The sequence below is a fragment of the Lampris incognitus genome, chromosome 5 (assembly GCF_029633865.1).
Source record: "Lampris incognitus isolate fLamInc1 chromosome 5, fLamInc1.hap2, whole genome shotgun sequence".
Taxonomy (NCBI): Eukaryota; Metazoa; Chordata; class Actinopteri; order Lampriformes; family Lampridae; genus Lampris; species Lampris incognitus.
Window position 1 is genome coordinate 12340542 of NC_079215.1, and position 10371 is coordinate 12350912.

General features: G+C 45.1%; 1 protein-coding gene across 2 annotated transcripts; it reads left to right on the forward strand.

The window, feature by feature from the left end:
* Positions 1 to 1169: 1169 nt before the first annotated feature.
* On the forward strand, positions 1170 to 9157 carry casp3a (caspase 3, apoptosis-related cysteine peptidase a). Of its 2 annotated transcripts, XM_056281061.1 has the most exons (7): positions 1260 to 1317; positions 4304 to 4515; positions 7347 to 7492; positions 8157 to 8285; positions 8392 to 8567; positions 8683 to 8797; positions 8928 to 9157. In XM_056281061.1, the coding sequence occupies exons 3-7, from the start codon at positions 7378 to 7380 to the stop codon at positions 9155 to 9157; spliced, it is 765 nt and encodes a 254-aa protein (XP_056137036.1). In that variant the 5' UTR covers positions 1260 to 1317; positions 4304 to 4515; positions 7347 to 7377. The 2 variants fall into 2 exon arrangements, with proteins under 2 accessions (XP_056137035.1, XP_056137036.1); XM_056281060.1 differs by lacking the exon at positions 4304 to 4515 and having other exon boundaries at positions 1170 to 1317.
* The last annotated feature ends 1214 nt before the right edge of the window (positions 9158 to 10371 follow it).

Here is a 10371-nt window from a genome sequence, read left to right on the forward strand (position 1 = left end):
CCCTATTCATTTCCTAAGTAATGTCATGCTTGGCTGAGTGTTTATTCATTCATTGTAATCATTTTTTGCATCTATTGATCTTCTAATGCAACAGTGTTTTTTTAAAACTTCCGAGTGTAAAATTGCTGTTTTCTCGAAAATAACGATTTTTCATAGTTCAAAAAAACCTGATGTGATGGGCAAAAACTAATGCCAGATTTGTTGAAAACCCCCATGCGAGAAAAATTGTGTTGACCAGCGTTATAATCAAACTAGCGACAATTAATGTAAGCGCGAGGCTGACGTTCCCGTGACGCAGGCGAACAATGCAAGACAAGTTCGTCAACAGTTTTAGTACAGCAACTTCCTGTTTGCAGATTTGCCCCTCCGGAGACGTGTGGGCTCGTCGCGGAAACAAGCAGACTCTGCAATGGGGGAGATAGTGTAAAGCAAACGGGTGACTCGACCCCCCCCCCGGGTGGGTGACCCCCCTCCCCCCAGGGTGGGTGGGGTGGTGGGGTGACCCCCCCCCCCCCCCACAATCAAATTCAACCATTTTATGCATGACAAAATATGTTATCCGCTTCTATAACAGGGTGCCCAAAACTGAAATAATTCTGTCCCCAGTCAACCGCCAAAATATTCAGAACAATCTTAGGGTGGCTTCTTTTATAGTAGAAATAATACTGGTATGCATCCCAAGTACCTGCGGGTTGAAATATACTGTATGTAATGTGTGCTTTTTTTTTCTTAGAGGAAAGTTAAAACTTAAAAATAACAAACAAATGTTACTTAAGAAGGGGAAAGGTGACAAAATTATTAGACAAAGTTTGAAAAAGCAGAAAAATCCGGATATCTATGAATTGTGCTTTGGAGACACTGCTGGGTGACCTGCCGTGCCTCCATGCACATGTTATAGTCACAGTTTCAACTCTTGAGATCATGGGGTTTCAGAGGAACTGCATTCAGAAGTTCTATGTAATTTTGTTAATGGTCTTGAATGAAATGATTGAATTAAAATTTTATGAAACTCAAAAAAACAAACAAATAATAAAAGGGTGCCGTCCGGGGCCTCATAACGGCACGTACTGGAGGAGAAAGCAAGCGCATCTCCAGCATTACCTCGCCTTCTGTACGTTCATTGGCAGGGAGTCGGCATCACTTGTTTACACCAGCTGCAACAACAAAGAACAGCGCATATGCGAGCCGCGGCGTTTCAGTCGACCGCTTTTCACCGTTTTAGCTTTATCCGCTCGTTTGTTTACGTCGAGGTATGTCCACGAACAGTTCGCGACCCGGAGGAGACTACGCGGACGCGAGGCGGGGCGACGGAGAAGAGTGAGTTAACGTTTCGGACGCGGCGCTAGCCCGCCTTAAGCTAACGTTAGCCCGGCTAGCCAAGCTCGTTCCGCCGACGTTACGTATCCCGCCGCGAAGGCGATCCGCCGCAACCGGGAGCTGGCTGGCTGTTGTTCGCCGCCTCGTAGCGGCGGTGGTGGTGGTAGTCCGCAGATGGATGAGAACGTCGGCGGATGTAGTCCGCAGACGCGTGGTTATGTCCACCGGGGTTCTGGGAGCGTGCAGCCTGCCGAGACGATGAACGTGCCGGACGGGCGTACGCGCGGAGCCGCGGCGGCGGGTGAGAACAGCGGCGCAAAACGAGCAGAGTGAATTTGTCTTTTTTTGTTACTGCGGAATTGTGAAAATAACCCTGTTCACCGTGACGGTAGCGTAACGTGCATGGATAAGAAGACACGCTGGCAGCTGGCCGGCGGGTCTGACCCTTTAGTCGAGCGGCCAGCGAGGTCTCCTGCGGTGCGGGCGATACGGGTTCGCGTCCCGGCCGCGGCACTTCCTGTGGTCGCGTTGTCCCCCCGAATTCGCTACACTGTTACTGGAGCACAAGAACTGTGGAATATGTTGTAGTGGAAAACGGTCACACGCGTGTATCAGTAAATTTTAAGTTACACAGAAAGAAGGCTTTAGGAGTTGGGAACTTGTAGGTCCCCCCGCTCCTCCTCTCCCACAAATACAACGTAAGTTAACGCCTCAAACTCTTAATCACAGGTGCACAAATCCTATCCCGCGAACCAAAAATTAAGAAGCTCGATACCCTCACGTTTTGTTTTTTTTGCTCGCTGTAGTGAATACGGCGCAACATATTCTCTCACAATTTTATTTTATTTTTCGCGACTATTTTTCAAGCACGAACGCGCAAGTCAATGGCTCCAACTGTTCGAATCTGCCGCTGCGGTTCTCACACGCCGTCTCTGCGCCCACGAATGACGCGTTCCGCGCGCTCTCACTTTTGTCACCCGGATCGCCCTGAAATGGGCAGCGAAGGTGGCGCGCGCGCCCGTGTAGCCGGCACCGGGACAACGAGCAGGGCTCCGCTATTCTATACGTGGAAATAGACGCCGCATTGCCCTGCTGGATCGTACGGCAAGACTACCCCCGTAAACAAATGCGAGTCAACGGGGGGCGGGGGGGGGGGTGTGCGGTTTTTATGGATAAAAGGCACTATAACGTTTTGCATTTGCGGTTGTCGAGAAATTTTAAGAACATTGCTGGGCATGCGCTCCAGCATCCCCGCGACGCTAATGGATGGATGGATACGCACGCACGCACGCGCAGACACGTTCTTCCCGTGGTGACCGGACGAACAGCGCCACTCTGCCTTTGCAACCCACAGTGTGGTCTGAAGGGGGATTACACTAGAACGGGCACTGCACTAGCCCCCTGATTGAGAAAAGTAAACGTTTTAGTGCTTTTTATCCAGAAAAACCGCAGCTCCCCCGGTTACTTGTATTTGTTTACAGCCAGTCTTGCCCGCTCCACTATGACTACTTTCGGCTGCCCCCGTTGGGGGTCGCCACAGCGGATCACCTGCTTCCTGTCCTCTACATCTTCCTCTGTGACGCCAGCCACCTGCATGTCCTCCCTCACCACGTCCATAAACTTCCTATTTGGCCTTCCTCGTTTCCTGTTGCCTGGCAGCTCCGTTGTGGGCATCCCTCTCCCAATATACCCAGTATCGCTCCTCAAAACATGTGCAAACCATCTCAAGCTTGCCTCTCTTGCTTTGTCTCCAAACTGTCCAACCTGTGCTGTCCCTCTAATATACTCATTCCTAATCCTGTCCTTCTTCATCCCTCCCAGTGAAAATCTTAGCATCTTCAACTCTGCCACCTCCTGCTCCACCTCCTGTCTTCTTGTCAGTGCCACCATCTCTAAATCATACAACATAATTGGTCTCACTTAACTCTTGCTGGTACTCTTCTGTCGCAAATCCCTTCTGACACTCTTCTCCAACCACTCCATCCTGCCTGCACTCTCTTCTTCACCTCTCTTCCACACTGCCCATTAATATGAACAGTTGACCTCAAATATTTAAACTAATCCCCCTTCATCACCACTACTCCTTGCATCCTCACCATTCCACTGTCCTCCCTGTCGTTCATGCATATGTATCCCATCTTCCTCCTATTGACTTTCATTCCTCTTCTCTCCAGTGCATACCTCTACCTCTCCAGGCTCTCCTCAACCTGCTCCCTACTCATGACAGATTCACAATGTCATCCACGAACATCATAGTCCACGGAGACTCCTGCCTGATCTCGTCCCTCAATCTTGTCTATCACCATTGCAAACAAGAAAGGGCTCAGAGCCGATCCTTGGTGTAATCCCACCTCCACCTTGAACCCATCTGTCATTCATAGCGCACACCTCACCACTGTCACACGGCCCTCATACCTATCCTGCACCACTCTTACATATACTTCTCTACCACTCCTGACTTCCTCATACAATACCACACTTCCTCTCTCGGCACTCTGTCATATGCTTTCTCTAAATCCACAAGACAATGTGACTACTTCTCCATCAACATTCTCAAAGCAAACATCACATCTGTGGTGCTCTTTCGTGGCATGAAACCATACTGCTGCTCGCTAATCATCACTCCTCCTCTTAACCTAGCTTCTACTACTCTTTCCTATATCTTCATGTTGATCAACTTTAATACCCCTGTAGTTACTACAGCTCTTGGAAATCTGTACCAGTACACTTCTTCTCCACTCCCCAAGCATCCTCTCACTTTCCAAGATTGTGTTAAACAATCTAGTTAAACACTCCACTGCCTCGGGCGGCCCTACAGACACAATTGGCTGTGTCCGCGGGTGAAGCCGGATGTGGGTATGTGTCCTGGTCGATGCACTAGCGCCTCTGGTCGGTCAGGGTGCCTGTTCGGGGGGGAGGGGGAACCGGGGGGAATAGCGTGTTGTTCCACGTGGTATGGCCCCCTGATGAAACTCCTCACTGTCAGGTGAAAAGAAGCGGCTGGTGACTCCACATGTATAGGAGGAAGTATGTAGTAGTCTGCAACCCTCCCCGGATCAGCAGAGGGGGTGGAGCAGCAACCGGGACGGCTTGGAGGAGTAGGATAATTGGCCAGATACAATTGAGGAGAAAAAGGGGGGGAAACCACAAAAAAAACCTCCACTGCTATGTCTCCTAAACATCTCCATGCCTACACAGGTATGTCGTCTGGACAAACCGCCTTTTCACTCTTCATCCTCTTCCTAGCTGACCTCACTTCCTCCTTGCTAATCCACTGCATTTCCTGATTCACTATCCCCACATCATCCAACCTTTTCTCATTTTCTTCATTCATCAGCCCCTCAAAATACCCCTTCCACCTTTTCAACACACTGTCCTCACTTGGCAGTACATTTCAATTTCTATCCTTGATCACCCTAACCTGCTGCACATCCTTCCCATTTCGGTCCCTCTGTCTAGCCCATCAGTACAAGGCCTTTTCTCCTTCCTTAGTGTCCAACCTCTCATACAACTCACCATATGCCTTTGCCTTCGCCACCTCTCTCCCCTTTACACCACATCCCCTTGTACTCCTGTCTACTTTCTTCATCTCTCTGACAATCCCACTTCTTCTTTGCCAACCTTTCTCTGTATAATTTCCTGTAGTCAAGTCAATTTTATTTGTATAGCCCATTATCACAAATTTGCCTCAGTGGGCTTAACTGTACTTCCTTATTCCACCACCAAGTCCCCTTGTCTTCCTTCCTCTGTCCAGATGACACACCAAGTACCTTCCTAGCTGTCTTCCTCACTATTTCTGCAGCGGTTGCCCAGCCATCCAGCAACTCTTCACTACCACCCAGTGCCTGTCTTAACTCCTCCCTGAACTCCACACAACAGTCTTCCTTCTTCAACTTTCAGCATTTGATCCTTTGCATTGCTTTCACTCTCTTTCTCTTCTTGGTCTCCAAAGTCATCCTACAGACCACCATCTGATGCTGCCTAGCTATGTTCTCCGCTGTCACCACCTTGCAGTCTCCAATCTCTTTCAGATCACGCCTTCTGCATAAGATATGGTCCACCTGTGTGCACCTTCCTCCACTTGTATACGTCAATCAATCAGTCAATCAAGTTGTATTTTCACCCTGTGTTCCCCCCTCTTCTTGAAATATGTATTCACCACAGCCATATCCATCCTTTTCACAAAATCCACCACCATCTGTCCTTCCACATTCCTGTCCTTGACACCATACCAACCATCATATCTGTTCCCTTCATGCCCATTGAAGTCCGCTCCAATCACCACTCTCTCCTCCTTGGGTACACTCCACCACTTCATCCAGCTCACTCCAGAATTCTTCTTTCTCGTCCATCTCACACCCAACTTGCGGGGCATATGCGCTGATAATATTCATCATCACACCTTCGCTTTCCAGCTTCATATTCATCACTCTGTCTGACACTCTTCACCTCCAACACACTCTTGACATACTCATCCTACAGAATTACCCCTACCCCGTCTCTCCTCCCATCTGTACCATGGTAGAAGAATTTGAACCTACCTCCAGTGCTCCTGGCCTTCCTCCCCTTCCACCTGATCTCTTGCACACACAGTATGCCTACCTTTCTTCTCCCCATCGTATCAGCCAGCTCTCTCCCTTTACAGTGATAGTGCCAACTTTCAAAGTTACAACTCTCACCTCCACACTCTTGGCCTCGACTGATATAGCATGGAAATCTGATTTATGATCTGCGTATTTCATTTGGCAAAGGGTTTACCCTCCCCATTTATCCGGGCTTGGGACTGGCACTAAGAATGCACTGGCTTGTGCATCCTCAGCGGCTGGGTTCAGTCTTGCCCGCTCCAATACGATGAAAAAAAACAGCATTTGAGACTTGTAGTGGCAGATTCAAGCAGTGTTTGTGCTTGACAAATATCTACCAAAAAAAAAAAAAAGGATTTGTGAGAGCAGGTGTGCAACTCTCATTGCATGAATTTCACATACTGTTTTGTGAATGTACAAATTTTGTCCACGACTTCACATTTTTTGATACGGGCGTGAGAATGTGTTTTGCACCATATTCGCTGAAGCAACTGTAGCAAAAAATGTGAGCGTATAGAGTTTCTTAATTTTTGTGATTCATAGCACAGGATTTGTGTACCTGTGTGTACCTGCAATGAAAAATTTTAGAAGGTGTAACTTGTGTTTGTGGGAGAGAGAAAAAAAATTCTACAAGTTCTCAACTCCTAAAGCATTTTACTCTGCAAATTCAAATTTACTGATACACATGTGTGACTGTTTTCTACAACTGCATATTCCACTGTCATGGTGCTCAGTTGTTTTGCTCCAATACCTCCATAGTTCACCAGCATACATTGACCGTATGATCTGAAGAAAGTGCAGGTATGATTTGTACAGATGAATTACATTTCCATTCATACGGTATGAATAAAAATGTAAAAGAAATCTAATATAAGGTTATTAAACATACAGTATAAAGCTATTAAACAATCTACCATTGTTTGATAGCTTTATATATATATATATATATATATATATATATATATATATATGTGGGTGTGTGTGTGTGATCTCCCCGAGGGGAAATTGAGTAAATTATTAAACAATTTACTCAATTCCCCCTTGGGGATAAATAAAGTATTCTGATTCTGATTCTATCATAAAAACAACAAGATTATAAGTTTGCAATTCTAACATTTACTGATGAGATCTGTTACACTGTTGTGTCGTTTTTACCTCTCAACACTGGCTCATACGTCACAGCCTTGCTTCAAGAGGAAATTATGATTAACCAGAATGAAGGCTATAGGAGCAAACGACTCCTTGAACCTCTCCTTGACACAGAAGTTGTCATCTGTTGTTGAGGGAGCTGGACTGTCTTTCTAGCAGGTCAGCGAGAGGGTTGTCCATGATGTCCAACAGAATTGCCGGCGTGCTATTATTCTTGCTCCGTTACCACCGTATTATTATTTGAGTGATCGTTTTTCTTGTTTCTTTGACAGACGTTAATGGTTTGTTTTCCCATAGGTCGGCGAGTACTGTAAGTGCCGCTGCTCCTATGGAAGTGGATGCCAAGCCCCATTCCCAGTCCCATGGCTTCAGATACAGCCTTAATTACCCCACCATTGGCCAGTGTATCATCATAAACAACAAAAACTTTGACATAAGAACAGGTATCCCTTTCAGACATGGCATTGGAATAATGTGTATTTTCAATAAAGCTAATCCCCAATGATACAACACTTTCTTTTCAAAAGGAACATGTTCTCCCTGTCACATAACAGAGCTTAAGGACAACCTAGGCGCCCATGACAAGAACTGATGCTGGTCAAATAAAATGGCACTTTTTTCCGATTAATCCATTTGTCCTCGATTTTGTACTTTCGCTTTTAGTGTACAGTTGAGGATTAGTAGCAGAGATCTTGTCATCGGCCCTACTCAAGTCATCACTTATGAGAGTGCACTTACTTGTAACTTTTATTAGACTAGGAAAGGGGTAATCAGGGCTAAAGAAATAGCATATTGCTCAGGGTTACACAGCACTTAGAAGCGCTAACAGAAGCCTAGGCCTAAGAACCCAGTTGGTCTAAAGGTAGAATAGCATGTACAATAGACTGAGCCCTGGATTAAGCACAAAATGACAAACACCATGCAATTTTCATCCAGTTAATTTCTTTGTAGTATCCAGATATCAAATTGTACTCTGTGAGTGGTTAACAAATTTAGCCTAATTTATGAAAATGTACCCCTGAATCGATTCAGTTGAGGGAGTCTCCCACAGCTATTCCATTATGTTGTATAAATAAAAGGCAACTGGTCTGTATCTTGTTTTCAAAGGCATGAATAAGCGAAATGGTACAGACGTGGATGCAGCCAATGTAATGAATTCCTTCGGGAAATTGGGTTATAAAGTGAAGGTTTACAATGACCAGACTGTTGACCAGATTAAACACGTTTTAACTGCCGGTGAGTATGGCTTCAAATTCATAACCCACCTATACGCAGACAAGCAATGAAACACAACTGCAAACCAAACTTAAAACGTATTCACGCCATCAATTTATTTTTACAGCGTCAAAGGAGGATCACAGTTGTTCCGCCTCATTTGCGTGTGTTCTGTTGAGTCACGGGGACGAAGGTGTATTCTTTGGTACAGATGCATCAATAGAGCTCAAAAGCCTAACCTCACTTTTCAGGGGTGATCTTTGCAAATCCTTGGTGGGAAAGCCCAAACTCTTCTTCATTCAGGTATTGCAACCCCTTTTTTTTGCATCCTTTCTTGTATACAAATTAAATGTGGCCTGTGCAGTGTGTATCTGCATTGTTGCTTATCTCACAGGATGTTCTTTTGCATGTTGAGTAGGCCTGCAGAGGCACGGATCTAGATGGGGGCATCGAAACAGATAGTGGTGAAGATGGCAGTACGGCAAAGATCCCTGTGGAGGCGGACTTCCTCTATGCTTACTCCACAGCCCCAGGTTGTTTATTTTGTTTTATTTTATTACGCTCCCGTTCACATTCAGCCACTTGGCTTCTCTGTGTATTCACCTGCTCATTTTCACACAACTGTTTGATACGCGTTCCTGTCTGTTCCACATGTCTGAATAGGCTACTACTCCTGGAGGAATACTATGACCGGGTCCTGGTTTATCCAGTCCCTGTGTGAGATGATCAACAAATACGGAAAAGAGCTGGAGCTCCTCCACATCATGACACGAGTGAACCACAAGGTGGCGGTAGAGTTCGAGTCTGTCTCCAATTCACCAGGTTTTGATGCAAAGAAGCAAATCCCATGCATTGTGTCAATGTTGACCAAAGAGATGTATTTCACCCCTTGACGTTGTGTCTTAGAGGACATGGGCATGACAAGTGTCATGCAAAGAGGGGATGCTTGAGCATGTGTTTGTTGTTTTATTTGGGAGTTATTTTTTTTAGCGTTTATTTTCAGTGTGGGATTTTAATATTTTGAAATCCTCAAAATAGACGAGTGTGGTGAATATGGTGTGAAATCACCTCTACATTTGTCTCACTTTTAGGTGCTTCTTTGCTCTTTTAAAGCGTGTAATATTCAGGGAAAAATTATATCCCAGCATGGAAAGTTTGATGGTCTGCATTTTTGGTCCTAAAACCATATACTGCATTGAATAATTGACTTTTGACACTAGCAGTTGTAGAGGTCAGTAGTTGGCTCTTTTGGCACTCAACATGATGACAATTAATTTAGTCTGTTTGAAAGGACTAATTTAATATTTGGGGGGGAAAATCGTTATTTTTGTGCCTTTTTCTGTTGTAATTTAGTTTTATACGATGGTGTCTAGCAAGTTATGTGGTCAGTCAACAGAAATGTTGTTATCAATGTCTCTTTAAAGGTACTTTAAGGTCAGATGAATTGCTCAGTGACAGTTTGTCTGAAGCCTCTCATCAGTGTATGCATTTAACCATCTACAAAAGGTCTACCAAATGACAATGTCGTGCAACAAATCAAGGCATAACCAGTGAATACTCATGTAGTGTCTCCATCACATGGTACCAATTTAAGCACAGAAATCATTTCTTTTCGATGGAGGTTGATTTCCGATATGAAGTTTACATTGTCTTAATCATGTTGTGGTCAGCCTTTTGAAAGATCTGTTGACTCCATATCTGAGACTTGTACCTGGTTAATCACTGCCTGTCCAGCATCTCCGGGTGGATGTTCTTGAATCGATGAGGGCTTCAGTAGCCTGTGTCATTTCAGGTTATAAGTGCAAGGGGATCGGTTTTATTCTCAAGGCATATGTGAGAAAAACAAAAATATATACAATGCTGTAGTTTGAGACACATTTTGCTCTTTTTTTGTCGAGTACAACATTTTGGTTGTAGTTCATATATTTATGCTAATGATGGGTAAGCTTCATCAACAATACAACACATTGCACAAGTTTTCAGTTTGGTGTTCTAGCTTCTGAGACATGTGACCAGTAGACAGTAGAGTTTTGATTTATAAGCCACAAAACTGTCATTTTGGGGACTACGCTATTGTGTACAGACCAATTTTTCTTGGGATTGTTGA